This window comes from Dermacentor variabilis, chromosome 2 (genome assembly GCF_050947875.1).
Source record: "Dermacentor variabilis isolate Ectoservices chromosome 2, ASM5094787v1, whole genome shotgun sequence".
Classification (NCBI taxonomy): Eukaryota; Metazoa; Arthropoda; class Arachnida; order Ixodida; family Ixodidae; genus Dermacentor; species Dermacentor variabilis.
The window spans coordinates 111,817,680-111,834,486 of record NC_134569.1 but is presented as its reverse complement, the minus strand read 5'-3'; the positions used below and the strand labels follow the sequence as shown (position 1 = coordinate 111,834,486).

Genomic DNA, 16,807 nt, shown 5'->3' with positions numbered 1-16,807 from the left:
TTATTACAGCGATGCCTGTTATGGCTAAGGTTCCATGCATTTTTTTAGTCCGTCAACAAATCTGTATGAGCAAAAAATATCATCATCAGCAATGCCTCGTGTTTATGCACGCGCGTTGGTCGTTTCGTCAAGCGCGCGAACGCGCTCGTGCTACTGCTCGCGCGTTCGTCGTCGTCTTCCCTCCACAGCTGGCTCCGATGCCGTTCACCATATAGCGTTCCCATACCCCTTCCCTTTGCGAAAGCGCTGGCGGCACTGGCCCACTGCCAGTCGGTGTGGTGATTTGGGTATCGATTCGTTTGCCTCAATATATCGCGAAATGAAAACACGAATGAACGCAGATGTATAAAAATAAATGTGCGTTCGTACCCTTTGTCACGATGACCACCGATCAAGACAAGAAATGTGTTCGTACCTTTGCTCAAAATTCCTTGTCGCCTCTTTGTCGTGTGCTGCAAAGCTTTGCTGGCATCCACCTTCACGGGGTGAAATGGCTCATGATATTTTATTGTTTGCTCTTACTATTATTAGTTAAGACGTATAATATTTTTATTAGACAGATCCCTCGTCGAGCCTCACGCACAAGTTCGTAATTGGTGCGCCAACGTGCCAGCGTTAGCCACCGTACCAACGTCGCATACGCTAGCGCCATTAAACGCTAATGACAACAAGCACGGTGGCTAGAAGATGGCTAGAAGCATAGAGTTACTATACTGACTCTAGAGGACAAGCTACCCATAGGGCCCATGCATTGAAATCGGGAACCGCAAGAGCGGCGCCATAGGCTAGAAGCCATCTAGAAGCAATGAGAAGTTATAACGTTACCATGGCGATGGCTGTCGCTTAGCAACGGCTTGGTTTCGTTTCTCATGCACCTTGAGTACACTTGAGCGGCGTGCGCCGTGCATTATGTCGGAATCGGAAGGACTCTGGCAAGATCGAGATATCAGGTTCGATATCTCAAACCAGTGAGTGTCTTTTGCGCTGATAACCTTGTCTAGCACAAGTGGGCTGATGAAATGCTGGAGACACGTAGGCCTGACCGCAACTCTTGGTATCGCAGAGACCTCCAATACGGTGCTGGAGAAGAACAGGTTGACAGGCTTCCGAATGTGGAAGACACCAAAGGAAACAGCGGAGATAAAGGTCAAGCTATGTAGTTCGACGAATACCAGTTGTACCGCATTAAGAGGAATACAATTTCTAGGCTTCTATCCAAATACAATATGGGAACGAAGAATTCCGTTTTTCTCGGCAACCACTGCGCCAAATTTAGTCTGTTCAGTGCTTAAAAGAAAAAGTTATAATCTAATGACTGTAGGAAGCGGACCTCTTATACGGTGTCAATTGTTTTATAATAGTTGATAATAATTGTTCAGCATCTCAAAAGAACAAAACTATCAAGTTCACAGCTGTGTCATTCAGCAATAAAAAACCAAAATCACAATCCTGTAAACACCACCTAATAATATATCTAAAGCAAACAAAATTGATTTATTAAACACGCTTCATAAATCGCCACTAATTTGCGAGTGGGAGTTTTGCAAGCCCTTGTGAAGTTAATTAACATAACAAATTCATTTATGCATGTATACAAGCTGCAGATTGATATATAAAATTTTTAGCTTTAGATGTTCTAACGAATGCAGTTTGCAGCACTGCGCGGTATCTGTTTTTGATGCAGAGTTACGAGTTTGTCAAGTTTGTGCTTATATTTTATTTTATACTTGCCAATTTGCAGTAATATTTCTAAAATATTTCATGCTCTAAATTAAAATTCTCCTTACAGTCTCCTTAATTTAATTTTCTCTCTCAGTTGCAACAAATGTCATTTAAATTAGTCAAGTGGTTCTCACATAAAAGCATTTCTGTGTTTCACATGTGAATAAGCAGCATCATAGTTGGACCCGAGCTAAAGCTTCTAATTAATTCACTTTTTGAAAGTGAATGCAACTCTTTCACCTTGCAGGAACATTGTACGTCACCAACCTACGGATTATCTGGCAATCTCTTGCTAGGCCAAGAGTAAACTTGTGTAAGATATTTGCACGTGAAATAATCATGAAATTAGAATGCAACAAACCTTTGCAGATGTCCTTATCTTTTACTTCTTTCACCAGCTGTGGGATTCAACTGTGTGACAGGAATATCAACGAGAACTGTGAACTCTGTGAGTGCCACTGAATAATGGTCAAAGACATCGTTCTGACGTGGAGTTCGTGAGCATGCAGTTACCTTATTTTCAGAAATTATGCGGAATCGCCGAAGCGCTCTACATCATGACTAAGTCCAACAGCACCCGTTACGAATTCATATTTACCAACCTGGTAAGATATGTTCGACATTGACATTGGTTGTGCGCGTGTAACAATGAAGCTGACAGCTATTGTTATTTTAATGTTTCTTTTTCATTACCAGAGCCAGATCATGGAGCAACCGCGTCTTATAGCATCTGTCCTCAACACATTCAAGTAAGAAGTCAAATTGACAACTAATGGGTGTTTGATATAACACTGGCACATGCCAGTATAGCATTTCCTGGGACTGTTTCTTGGGTGTCTTTAGTGCCCAGCCACCAAACATACCAAAGCAGCAACGTTTTCTTTTTTTTTTTTTCTACCATACCACCGCCTGGACAGAACCAAGGTAATGTTGTTTGCCATCACTTACAGCAAGCCAGACTATATCTTGTATTTTGCCTAATTACATAATTACTTATTACGAATTAATTAAATTCTCATATATTACAATCAGAGCAAAATTATCAATCAGAAGATTGCAGACCATCATGATTCCTGATCCATCTTTCTGTTGCTCAATACGTGCTGATTGAAGGTTTTTCCAAGCATTAAAAAAAGCCAGAAAAACACAAGAAAGTGCCGCGCAACACCTTTTGCCTGCATTTGCGTACTTCTTCCAGGCTTGGAAATAACTTATATGTAGCATGTATAAAGCGAGAGCAATTGATGAATCAGGAATTTTCATGATGGCCTACAATTTTCTGAGTGACAATTTTACTCTGATTATAATACTTTAGTAGTAAATAATTAATAATAACTAATTATGTTATCAGGCTAAATATGAAAAAGTCCCACTTGCTCCAAGTGATGGCAAACAACATTACCTTGGTTCTGGCCAGCTACGTGGAACTCACACATTTCTAAATTTTGGCACAATTAAGTTACATGGGACGTCCTGTATATATCCCTATAACAAGCCTATCCGATATCATTCCGTGATAATCTGTTATATTTCCCGGCAACCTACACTTCCCACAATTGGTGTTTATCGAGAAAAGCACAACTTGATTAGTAAAATATACTTGATTCTACAAAGTAACGCATATATAGCGAAATAATCTGTGTGCACAGGGCGTACAGTGCCACCAAGCTGTACCGCGACTTGCACCTGCGTGCCGCTCTACTGCACAACCGTCAGCTGCGACTCCTACCCATGGAGCAGCTGTGCAGCCAGGTGAACGGTGTCTGGAACCTGTCCAGTGACCAGGGTAACCTGGGGACCATGCACGTTACCAACGTGCGCATCGTCTGGCACGCCAACATGAACGAGTCTTTCAACATCAGCTTGCCCTACCTGCAAGTGGTAAGGACTTCCACCGTGAGCCAGCATATGCACTAGTAGAAAAATCATTAACTCCAGCAATGAAAGAAAAAGAAACATTTCGATGTCCGTGCATCATTTTTCTTTCCTGAAAGTGATAACTAAAAAAAAGTCGCTTCAAATGTCTGCTTATACCACTGCCCCAGTCAGACTTGAGAAATTCTGCTTAGCTTCTTCTTTGAGCACTTGCTTCTGTGTGTCCCGTCCGCAATGAGAGCAGAAGAAACATGATCTTCCGTACCCACAATACCCTAGTGCCATAAGTGTGCTTGCTGCACCACATTGTCGGCGATGATGCGGCTGGCTTGTGTTTTGTGCAGCACGTTATTATACTAAGCCCTATGGCAAGGAAATCAGCGGCTGGAAAATGCTGTGTTATAGCATATCCGATTCTGCACTGTTTTAAACAGCCACGTTTATTAGCAGTACTTCAGTTTTTTTTGTCAACAGTTGGAAGAACTTTGACATCAACCAGGTAGTTTCAGCTGCTTTGCATCTTTACGAGTTATGTTACTTTACGTCAGTTGATTATAAAATTCAGGAGCAAATATTATTGCAATTAAAATAAATACTTCTTGCCTGAAACTACCTCCAAAGAATTTTTCCACCCAGCACCAAATTTGATATATATGTAGAGAGTAAAAATGACACAAAAAAATATGTTTTGCCTGTTATTTCGAACAGTTGCATGCGCTTACTAATTTCTTCTTTGGTATTTGTTGCAGTATGACTAAGTGCTTGCTTAGAATGTATTTCCTAGGCCTATACCCACAAGCTACTTTTCCGTATCTCCACAGGCCGCCATCAAAACACGGGAATCAAAGTTTGGAACAGCGCTTGTCATCGAGACAACAGACAGGGTGAGTACATCTGCAAAATTTACATTGCTGGCCTCATCCGCCTATGCCAGCAACTAACATACATCATTAACCATAGAGTACAAGGTGAGCAGTTCGCATAGGTTCTTTTTTCTAATAAAAAGTAATAATAATGGAAAGACTACAAAAGTAGAAACGAGCACACAAAACTTAGTCGGCATTATTTTCTGACAAATTGTGTGAGTATGTGAAAGTTGCTTGCAAATGTGACCAATATAAGTTATACATAGAGCCTTCCTTGATACTGAAGTAAAAAAAAAATGAGGTGTGGGGGTGGGGGTGTTAAGAAGAACAAAGCCCAAAATTAGTAACCTGAACACCAATGAAAAAGCCTCTGTGCATGCCACAGGCAGACTCTGCAGCATTAAAGCTCAATAAAGTCATGCGAAAATGCTTTTTGCCACTCTCACTGCAGAAAGTGAACTATAGTAACTGTGACTGCAACTCCTTGAAGGATAAGTAATGTGTGGTTTACTTTGTATTCCATTCTCACAAGGTTGCGCATTACTTGCACTATGACAAAATCTAAGTTTTCAAAAGTATATCGTCCACCTCTAGAAAACACTTTCAGCAATGTTCGAAACTGTAAGCCCTGCCACTGTTCAATACACAATCAACTTAACCGCCAGACGAAAAAGCTGCATGAGAAGCCAACTTCTCAGTGTCGTTGAGAGATATGGGCACACGTGAGCGGTAGGGGCGCATCTGCAACAAAGCTAGACCGAGGCGAACAGGAAAGGTTCTAAAACACTTTTTCAACATGGTGTGATGAGCATCCACACAATTTTACAATGTATTGTCATTCCAGCATGAAGGCACAAAAATGACAGGAAGCTTTGCACAAATCTTCACAGATGCGCTAGCTTCAACCCATAATGTCGATGGCTGCTCACATATTACTCAACCATATTTCTTGACATGCGTGCACGTTGATGAGGGCGTCAGGAGTATCCCATCTCATCATATGTGTGCAAATGCAGCAACTCTCATACACAACCTCTACAATTAATGAAGCATGTTTTCATTCTGAAGAGCGCCTACAGAAATCTCGCCTAATGGTTTTTTGAAAGTCACAGTTCATGCATGCTTGTGAGTGCAGGCCAAATTAACTTACGCCTTCTTGTGTGGCTGATTCAGGTCCTATTGAACACATGCACAACTAGTTGTGAAGGCAGGGGCGCACATATATATGTATCATTCCATTTTATGCACGTACAGTAACTTGAATTTCACTCTGAAGAAGCAATCATATGCTCGAGTGATAGTAATACAAATGTTATTGATTGTAATGATAAGAAAGGTTAACATTACAAGAGCAATGCCAAGGCTTGAAAGAGTTGTGCAAAGAGTTGTTGCATAAAACTTAGCTCATTCCCGAGGCACCTCTGACCCCAAAGACGGGTCAGAGGTGCCTGTAGGCCTGACACTGACTGTCTCTGGGCTGTGACTGTGCACCCAGTGACTGCACCGAGAGGATGTTGTAGATGTGGGCCCTTATATCAGCTGTTGTAAGTGCCTGCTCCCCACTGTTGTGTTTATTGCAGAGTGGTGGCTATGTGCTCGGGTTCAAAGTGGACCCTGTGGAGCGACTGCAGCACATCTACAAAGAGCTGTCTAGCCTCCTGAAAGTACACAAGGTCAAGCCAATCATGGGAGTGGACGTCTTCATGCAGAAGCAGGTCAGTCTATACAATCACATGCATTGCATGACCAGCATTGGTCCAGCTCAGGATGAATGCCTCTTCGAACAATTTGCATGACTACTCTTCACCTACGATTTTTCAAATCGCATCACTCCTTCTGGTGATCTGTTGCTCCGAACTATGTCTCTTTCACTGATATCCACTTTTTCATCCAAGCAAGCCAGTGTTTACAAGATCTTATCACATCACACCTCCTGTTTGGGTATCATTTGCTTTGCGATTTTGCATCTTAAAGCGTTCGTTTCACTCGATTCTTCTGCAGTAAGAATAGATACCAGTCTCAAGTACATCTACCTGTTGTATTTTCCATTCTGTTTCAATGCAGTAAGCCCTATATACAATCATTTGGGGCGGGAATTGCAAAAGCAAAGTGGAATTTTGAAAATTGCACTTTTCTAATAAAATTGCACTTCACTCATTTTTGAAAGAGAGATCCATTGTTTAGATCATTTTTCATTCAAAGTTAATGATGGCTTCAACGTATAAAAGCTGAGACAAGTTTTTGCATCCCACATGTTCCATTTATGGCTATAGGCATTAACATTATGTTGGCTACCACTCCAAATGACATATCTCAACATGTGCACAGTCAATGCAAGCTTGACTTGACAAAATGGCAAACATCAATTGAGTGTTCAACGATGGACACTTAAGAGAGAGCAGTGTCACTGTTGCCAAAAAGCAGGAACTGCAATAAAAGGTAGGGGAGGCAACAGATCATCAAACAGTGTGCAGCAACACGTTTGACAGCAGTCACTTAGGTTGTCACTTGTAGCAAGCCTTTGCTATAATTTTTATTTGGATCTATTCGGATTGTCTGGCATCTTGATCTTGCTTATAAGTCTACGCATATTGTTCATGCATTTTCTCTTGTCAAATACTGGTGGCTATCATTAACCCTTTAATGCTCAAACACAGCTACACATTAAGGAAAACAGGAAAAGATTATTGACATTTATGTCCGGCCATGTAAAGTACATTTGTAGAAAAAAAAAGAAGTATTTCTCAGTTCTAACTTAAGTTACTGTGCTAATTAATTAATTAATAATTGTTTTGTTAAGCTATGCACAGTTGAAACTTCACTTCAGCATATCAAAAATCCAACTATGGGCATTACAGGGTTAAGACAACTAAATGCTTATTTCTCTCAGTGGATTAGTGCTGAATAATGAAGAAGTGAGGCCACATTCTGTTAGTATATGAATGACTTAAAGGAAAATCTGCTCATTGTAGCTTGTTTCGGTTGACTACCTAGACGGCAGACGAGGAGGCCACGACCCAAGACACAGGTCCTGAAATGCAAGACGAGCCCGAGGTGAACAGCGCAGATGGAACTCACTATGACGCCTTTGCTGTGAGTCTCGTTGTGTTTGATGCATGCTATTCTATTTATGCGTTGCCGTCATTTGTGTGCTATATTTTTTAATGATGATGATGATTGTGAGCTACGCGGAACACCAAAGCGGAAGGCTCTGGATCATTTTTGGCTATGTGAAGTTTTCCCTAGTGTTTCATATCCTGCCCTTATTGAAACGCAGCCACCGTAGCTAGCATTTGAATATGCAACTTCGAGGTCAGCATATGGTTCCTTGGCAAATTAGCCATCGTGGCAAATTCAAGGAATTCACGTGAAAAGAACACTTGAGCACGTAGCATCTATGCACACATAACAGGGTAAATAAAGAAACCATATTTCTGCAATATTTTTGTCTGTTTTCGAAATTCTTCTAACAAAAAAAGGAGAGGAAGGTGACCAGGATGGTAAGAGTTAATACTATCACAAAATAAAAAAAAAAACAAATGCGGCTCTGCAACAAAAACATGGGTAAGATTTTTTGAAGTTGTAACATGTAAGACTGTGCATGTGTACTGTTTGATATTTTCACTTTTATCAAAGATTGAAGCTTTTAGGATATCTGTAATCGTAGGTTAACCGTATCAAACAGAGAATTTTCAAACTGGGACATACTCTTTGTTTCTTTGTGAGTGCCCGTGACATTCCACAGTGTTTAAGGTTATACATTTCCTTATCCCACTTCTGATTGAAAGCCACCATTCTTCCTCCTCTTTCACATGTTAATTAAGCTACACTACAACTTCTTGGATTGGAATAACAGCCTAGAATGACAGCATATTTGTGTTATGTTATGTTAGGTTGATTCACTTATTTCCAATTATGGAGCACACAGTTTAATCACATTATAATATTGCTGACTATAAGGAAATAATTAAAATGTAAAAAGAAGAAAGATTTCCCTTAAAAGCTTCAAAGAAAGACATGTATTTTTTACCCCAAATTTAACAAATCAAAATTTCCTGGCAACCTCACATCCAAGTCTGCATAGGATAATGCCATGCACAACATATACATATACATGCACATTTTAAAGGTTCTGCTTCTTGCACCGTTTGTAAAAGTGCTACAAATTTTCGATGTTGACACTCTGCAAGATGCATAATTTCTGCATAGCGCCATGATAAAATGTCCTTGTTGCATATGGTGCACTAAAACTCAACAATTGAATGGGCTGCTCTAACGGCATGTCGGCTCATCTGGTATGAAGTACAGTAGACTTCCGTTTATTCGACTCCAGTTAATTCGATTTTTGGTTAATGCCATCCCGGCCGAAGGTCCTGGCCATCGATTATGGGCCCAAACCTTCATTATTTCAATCGTAATATTGGCCTTCACCGGATAATTCGAACTGTGCCAGTCAGTACGCATGTGCGCCTGACCCTATGGAATGTCTTACTCCGTGCCCTATGGTGACCCCGATAGCGACTTCTTTAGTGGCAGCGTCTGCACCGGCGCAGCTTAGGGGACAGTGAATGCGCACATCATCGCTCGTTAAAAACGCCTATTTTCGGGCCACCCTAAGATGACTTGCAAGCAATAACTGTAGCTCACAATATTTGATTGCTATATTTACCCGATTCTAACACGTGTCTTTCTTTTTGTATATATATAGAATGTTGGGCCGAAAATTGCTTGCGCGGTACAATTGGACACGAAACCAAAACCGCCTTCGCAACGTTCGCACGCTTTACCGCACAACAAAAATGTATTGAGGCGAAGCTAATTTTAAGAAAGTGTGTGGCGAAGCTAGCTTTGGGAAACGAACCGCCATTGCGCAACAATTTTTATGGCTAAAAATCGTGTGCGTGTTAGATTTCTATGTTATGATATTATCTAGGAGTTTTAATGTAATTTCTACATTAGTTTATTACTTGGGACTCATAGAAAGTGTACGCACGTTTGCTTTGGGGATGTATTAGGATTTGGCAAATAATACCAAATGAATCAGCGCTGTTCTGACATTTCTTTTTTCTGCATCTTGTTCAATCCGACCAGCCGGATAATTTGATCAATTTCAATGTTTCCATCAGGGTCGAAATAATGGAAGTGGAATGTGTAAGCAACTCAATTTGCCATAGTGAGGTGCAACTGTAATTAGTTTCATTTCCTCAATTAAGTTATGTCACATATGGTTCACATACTATTGTGTATTAAAATACGAATGCCTACAAGCTATAGAACTTTGGTATGGGCTAATTGGTTCATTTTATATTAGTACTACTATAGGTAGAGCAGCACGCAATAAAATGGACAAAGATGGGACACGTAAGAACAGGACGAGTGACAGACTTACAACTATATTTCAGAAACCAAAAACAGGCACAATATAAATATACATCTACCTGACATGTGGCACCTGAATGTTGATAAAAGCGAAAGGAAAATGTAATCATAGCTATGAACAAATCATATCTTAAACTCTGCTATCGTACTTGTCATGCATGAGTAGTTTTGTTTCCCAATCTTTATTGATTTTTTGTCTTTTTCTATATATCGTGTTATGCTGGTCTGTTCTGTGTGCTTTAAAATTTGATGGTTACATTGTATTGTACAGATTCGTTAATGTCTGCTGGTTTGTTATTCAGCGCGGTAGTTTTCAAATGGTGCTTATTGCGTGGCCCCTTTTTTACTATTGTTGCTGGCGAGTTCTATGTGTTCATTAAAACTCATCGGGCCATTTGCGTGGCCTGTTCTTTAAGCTGTTATGGTTTTCTTTTTTCATTTTTTTATGACGTCTACTTGTGGTTTTAGTTCTTTTAAGTCGTTATAACACGCTGCCCTGGTGTGTATTGTAGCTGTTGCACAAGACCTTTTGCACAAGTTGCATATTCTGCACCTTTGGCTTTTGTACTTAATATGACAAGAGGCGCTGATGACACTTTAACATACAATGTGTTGATAGCTGCGATTACACTTTCCTTCCACTTTTATTGACACTCGGGTGGCACATGTCGGATAGATAAACATTTATCTTGCACCTGTTTTGTGTTTATGAAATGTAACTGGAGGCCTGTGCTCGTCCTGCTTTTAGATGCCATTTCTCCGTGTTTTTTGCACACTGACCTGTCAATTTTTACAAGCTATAAAGATCTCTAACAAGTGCATTATTAGAAATTTAAAAGAAAGCATATACAGTAGCATTATATACAAGAAGACAAAGAGAAATTGAGCGAACTCTGAAATTACACTTCATTCTGTAAAACTGAAAACTTCTATCATAGTCTTAACCATTTTTCTTGCCTTATGCTGATTTCTTTGATTGCATAGTTTCTAGTAAATCCCTCCTCCAAGAACACCTGTGAAATGACTTCGCAGGCCTACCTGGCAGACGGTGGTCACAATCGTGACCGTGAGGTTGTGCTGAGCCCTGAGCTAGGTCTTGCCGTGGAAAAATTGCCCGAAGGTTTCACACTCGCTAGCCTCTGGGAAGTGCTGCCGCCCTCGTCCTGAGCCTACCAGTCACTCAAGGCCAACGGGAATGGCAGAAGTCAACAGTTATCACAACACTACTTCTCGATTTCGTCCAAATATACAGCATCTCACTTTTGCCTGCCTTCGTGTGGTGACCACTGCCACTTTTAAGTTTCTTGCTTTTTGTATATCTTTAGACACGTCTATTTGGAGTCACAGTACTTTACGTAATATTGAGCACTAAGAGAAGATGAAAACTGCCAGATTCGCTGAATGCTTCATAAAGCTTTTGTACTGCACCAAAGATCCTTTTCTCCCTTCTGCTGCCATGCCAAATGCATTGCTTTAGGTTGTACACCATGATGCTAACCATGGTAACTGATGCATACTGCACAGAAACATGGTACATAACAGCACTGCACTTGCTCATACACGCGATTTTACACTGCTACACAAAAGGAAGGCCAGAGCACAGGCTTTCGCAATTCCTCATGTATCACCTTGAGCTTTCTACCAAGGTAGTTTATTAAATGAATGTTAGGTTGCAGGAGGAACTAAGCAACATAAATTAGTATAACAGTTTATTCAGATAAAGATGGATCACAGGAGTATAGACATTTTGTTAATGTGCTATAGAAGCTTGCACTGAATCTTTTCAGCCTGTGTACCTGACATGTGATATGTGACATGCAATAAAATGCTGCAAGGAGTTACTGGTCATAACATGGTGGCTCATCAAGATGACTTGGACTTCACATGGTGAAATCCATTTGCTCACTTAATTGGGCTCAAAATTTTTGGTTGTTCTTCTGGATGCAATAGATACATGCGTCCATGTTGCTTCAACTTTTTGAGATATGATTGTGAACTAGTGATTAGTTGCACATTCATTCATTAAAGAATTTGCACATCATATGCTGTTATTTAAATGGTTTGCTGTTTTCAGACTACAGGAAGAAGTTTTATGCCAACTCCTTAAGGCTGGAGGTGCAGCAGAAGTATTTATTTACAAGGGGCACCCACAAAGCAAGTTATGATTCATATTTAATAGCACCGTGAAGCATTTATTCTTGAAACCTGAGCAACCTGTTGGAATGAGTATGATGCCTACCAAGAATAATGTATATTCCCGTCTATAAGTCGCACCTTTGTATAATACGCACCTGTTCATTTGGTAAGAGATGTAAAAAAAATGCAATGACGTCTCATTTCATGAATGTGGGTCACGTGCAAGCAATGATATGGACGCTCCAGGTGCACTTCTGCCTTCGTGGTCGCCGCGATGCTCCGTATAAAGTCCAAGGGCAATAACATTGCCCCCATGCGCCGTATGCTGCATGTGTGAGTGAAAGAATGCAACAGCAAGCAGAACCGCACACAAGGGAGAAAAGTGGGAATGCAGTGCGAAAGGGAGGGGAGGGGGGTGGGCGTGTACTGTGGTAGCAACTGCATAGTTCGCGCAATGGCGTGCGTCGTATGTGATGCAGATGTGATGACTTTGGATTCAGTAAACTTGCGGTCAGCCTGCTGCCGCTTGCGTTGCTGCTCAGTTCTTGCACGGCGCTCGGCATTTTGACCACCAGAAGGACCAGGTACCTCCATGGCGTGCACACAACCTGTAGCAACTGCCAGAGGAGGTCAAGCCAGCGCACTTCGCATGGCCATAGCATCCGATCCGATTTTGACAGCAGCAAGCCAGCGCACTTCGCATGGCCATAGCATCCGATCCGATTTTGACAGCAGCTTTTCCCGGAAAAAAAAATGTATATAAGTCACACCGTTCTATAAGACGCACCAATGAAAAATTCAGGAAAAGAAAACGTGACTTATACACTGAAAAATACGCTACATTCTCAAATAATTTTTTAGAAAGGACCTGATATAAATAAATACATAAAAGAGTATGGTATATACTCTTTTCAGTCCCTAACCAGCTGAGGTGGCACCAGCAGCAATGCCCCGCCTTTCACACCTCTGTTTTTCTTCTTTCCACGGTGCACTTATGGTAACCCTTTGAGGCTGGCATCTAACAACAACTGGCACCAACAGCAATGCCCTGCCCTTTCACTCCTCTGTTTCTTTTTCTTCTTTCCACAATGCGCTTATGGTAAGCCTTTGAGGCTGACATCTAACATCTAGGTGCCATCTAGGTGTCAGAGAGCAGCGAAGTAGCTGCGACAGGATGGGCAGGATGGGTTTGTAACAACTGCCGCTTCTGGTTCCTAGATGTGGAAAGGCATGCATATGTCACTATTGCATGCAATTCATGGCCATGAACAATCGCCAAATAGCTGGTGTCTGTGGGTTGTCACACTAGCTGTAACGGCAACACCGACATCATACAGTTAAACCTCCACATAACCAACTTCATTATAGTATTGACAATTTTGCAATATTGAAGTATTTAACTTTTTATAAGTTCTTGTCCATAGAACATCATGTATTTTTAACACCTGGTTTCAATATAAAAAAATTTCAGTGCTACTGAAAAGAAATACAGAGGCAATAAATGGAAACTGCTGTGGAAGCAGATGGTCAAATGATTAAATTGCATGCAGTTGCTTGCGAATGCACCTCTCCAATCGCATGCAACGTGACAGATAGTGGCCACCAAGGTGGAGCAGCACCTTTGCCAGTAGCAGAGAATTGAGCTCATTGTGGCCTCTGAAATCGCATGGTGTGTGCCGCCCGATTTTAGAGGTCCTCATTGGTGTCTGTGGTGTCGGCACAGGGTATTGTGCATTCATATCTACACATTCTACGCCGCATATAGTTCTGTATTTTGAGTGTGCGTCGCGTATGTGCCAATTTAGTGTTCTTGTTGTAGCCAATTATTCCTGCCTCGTGTGGCAATAAGAGTGATAAACATAAGTAGCACTACTAAACACAAGACCTTCTCGCCGTCATGTTCCGTATGAACTCCAAGTGCGATAAGATTCTATTGGGCCTCGTGCTGTATGCCAAGGATGCGAGGGAAAGCACGCAAAGGCCAGCAGGGAAGGATGGTGGCTTGTTGCGTGCCATCTTCCTGTATAAAGAAAGGGGAGGGGAGATCGCACAGTAACATGATCAAGCGCGTGTCTCCTCCTCTAGCATGTTGCTCTAACCTGGCCATGGCTGTGTATGGTTGTCAGCATGGCTGAGCACATATGCAGCCCATGTACCCTATCTTGGAAGTAATCTGCAGCGGGTGCAACAGCTGGGCATGCCAAGATGGCTGGTGGCTTCACATGCGCAGTCTTTTATGCACCTAGTGCTGGAGGTTGCATAAAGGCGAGTTTCGGAGATGCACAAGAGCATTCGCATTGTGGCAGTGAATGTTTGTGGTCATCGAGTGAGATCTGTTCATGTTTGCCTGTGTGCACATGGCACCATGCTTGTTAACCCATTTGCTTCCACAGCCTGCGATCTGCCAGCTGTAGTGGTCAAGGCCAAAGTCAGAGTGACTGGCGATTTGCCAGCTATTCAAAGAACGTATGTTTCTGGCAATTTTTTCATAGATAGCAGCACATTGCATGCTACTTTCTATTTGTTTTGGATTTTGTCCCCTGGATTGGCATATCTGTCTACACTTTCAGCAGTTGTTAGTAAATCAATGGATAGCTCCCTGCTTGCCAGACTCGGCTCTGTTGTTGTAGCTGTTGCAACCAGAGTAGCTGACTCGAAAAAAGCATGCAGGTTTCCGAGTGGGCTCATTTTTTTTTTTTTCAGAACATACCACTGAAAGCTGTGGAGTAGAACCACTCGAGGCTGTGCTTAGTTTTCGAGAGCCAAGTTCGAAAGGCGTTCCGAATGCAAAATATGCAAAAGTGCACTCCACGCTCCTGCACATTTTAAACTTTTAATCCTCACTTTTTAGTTTTTTTTTTTTTGTCTGAATCTGATGTGGAAGCCTTTTGTGAACAAAATAAAAATAGACATTTTGTAAATGCAATGTCTGCAACAGATTTTGGAGCAATGTTCTTACAATGCGCAGCACCAGACAAAGCGAAGTGGCAAACAGACGGAAGTGAAGGGTTTAATTTAATTGGGAAGCAAATGTTTACTGCAATTTATACATCAGATAAGCTCAGAAATACTTTTTTACACATGGAACCAACACTAAAGACAATGCATAATGGCTAACGAAATTTCAGACGCCGTACCAGATCTTGCTTGATTTCCTGGACGCCACATATGCACAATGTCGATGATTTACAATGAACATGGCAACTGTGTACAGCAAATTGCTGCCTGTCGCCTTGCTTTCATGCAATTTTTAGGCGAAGATTTTCTTGCGGCATCCCACGGGCTTTGATGCAGAATTGTTCAGACTGTGTGGGGAACCGTCCAACCGTTAGTGTCATCCCACTGTGGCCAACGCTATCAACCACCACGGCAGAGTGGAGGCGAAAGTTTTGCAGCCTTTGCTTCGTACCACTGATGTGAAGATATCATCGTGTAATGAAACCATATCTTTGGTCACGGACTCTCAAATTCAACAAAATGAATTTGATTTTCTCACTCAAATTCCTTTTCTCCAATTGTGCGATAAACCAAAAAAATTTACAGCCCCTTTCATTAAGAAAATTGTTTTGGAAACATCTTGTTCACATAAAAGATGAAATTTCAATACAACTAAATTTTAATATACTGAAGTGCTGATTTTATCAGCTTCATTATGTCAAGGTTTAACTGTAGAGGGTGGAAGAAAGGGCGAGGTCCTTGAAAGCGGCAGGAGCCGGAAATCTATCATATACGCAATAGTATTGTGGATACACTGCTGCACGCATTGAAATTATATTTCGTTCGCATGGATGCAACACTGTCTCCAGATCCGGAACATTTTGTCCCCACATTCATGAAGTCTTTCAATGCTCCTTTAAATGAGGTAGAAGCATGGAAAGAAAACTATGCTTATGTTGTCAGACAGAGTGATGCACAGGCTATTTTTACACATGTTGTTATGATTGGCCAGTGGGGGGCAGCAACCTTTGAACCCCTCTTCGATATCCCGAGATTAATTGCTTAAGCTTTGTGAAGTTAATAGTACTTCCCATCAGTCAGACCAGTGGTGACACTATGATGTTTCATGGAAGACAGTGTGAGTGATGGATGCCACCGGGTCGCCGACCACGATGTGGGGCAAAGGAACTCCCTTCAAAGTGGGTTGTGCACAGTTTCGTTACGGCTGCTGCTAGCTGCCGAAACCACCATCCCAAGAAACAGCTAATGGCAGGGCCATTCACTGAGCCGAGACACGCCAAATGAGACAAGCGTGAACCCTCCTATTAACACGTGTCCCCTCCTTTCTCTGGGGCAGTGAGCTGTGTGTGCCTGAGGGTACTTCTCTGATTATGTTCAGTGAACAAAGGTGCTGGAGTGATGATGCGCACCCTGGCCCTCAAGGTGGAGCCTTTGGCAACTTTGGATGCTCCGGTTGGAGGAAGGTGTCCCCGCAGATTTCCCTGACCTAGGGACCTAGGGATGACAAAACGGACTTAAGATGATTTTTTTGGCTGCTCTGGTGTGCTTCATCTAGTGTATTCTGGAGTGCTCTCCCAAAAAGATGTAGCTCATGCTACAAGAACGATGTATTGTGCTCCATGCTCCTGCCAGTACGAGTATCCCTTGTTGTTTTGTAAATAAATTTGCCTCTCCTATGTAACTGATTCCCATGTTCCATTTCCCCAACCTCTCGATGTCGTACTCGTACGACGTCGAGAGGTTGACGACCCTCGTCAAGAAAACTGACTACAGCGTGGACCCGCTTAGCCTCCATCTAAGACCCCGGTAGTGTGGGCCAGCTACCTGTTTCAAGATGCAATGGCGGCATTGTGTAGAGAGCGACCCTCTGT

General features: G+C 41.9%; 2 protein-coding genes across 4 annotated transcripts in view; one reads left to right on the top strand and one right to left on the bottom strand.

Annotated features, from left to right (window-relative positions):
* The window catches only part of LOC142572554 (putative ATP-dependent RNA helicase DDX23), a 45,323-nt gene extending 44,759 nt beyond the window's left edge, over positions 1 to 564 (bottom strand). Inside the window, exon 1 of the mRNA XM_075681742.1 lies at positions 416 to 564. The gene's annotated coding sequence lies outside the window, so the exon portion shown is untranslated. The remainder of the gene's footprint in view (positions 1 to 415) is intronic.
* BBS5 (Bardet-Biedl syndrome 5 protein) lies at positions 138 to 16,557 on the top strand. Of its 3 annotated transcripts, none has more exons than XM_075681745.1 (11): positions 138 to 407; positions 1,064 to 1,146; positions 1,970 to 2,035; positions 2,121 to 2,170; positions 2,247 to 2,327; positions 2,419 to 2,471; positions 3,372 to 3,603; positions 4,419 to 4,481; positions 6,044 to 6,178; positions 7,458 to 7,556; positions 10,875 to 11,679. In XM_075681745.1, exons 5-11 carry the CDS (start codon positions 2,280 to 2,282, stop codon positions 11,007 to 11,009), a joined length of 765 nt encoding a protein of 254 aa, XP_075537860.1. In that variant the 5' UTR covers positions 138 to 407; positions 1,064 to 1,146; positions 1,970 to 2,035; positions 2,121 to 2,170; positions 2,247 to 2,279; the 3' UTR covers positions 11,010 to 11,679. The 3 variants fall into 3 exon arrangements, with proteins under 3 accessions (XP_075537860.1, XP_075537859.1, XP_075537858.1); XM_075681744.1 differs by lacking the exons at positions 138 to 407; positions 10,875 to 11,679 and adding exons at positions 803 to 968; positions 16,315 to 16,557; XM_075681743.1 differs by lacking the exon at positions 138 to 407 and adding an exon at positions 803 to 968.
* The last annotated feature ends 250 nt before the right edge of the window (positions 16,558 to 16,807 follow it).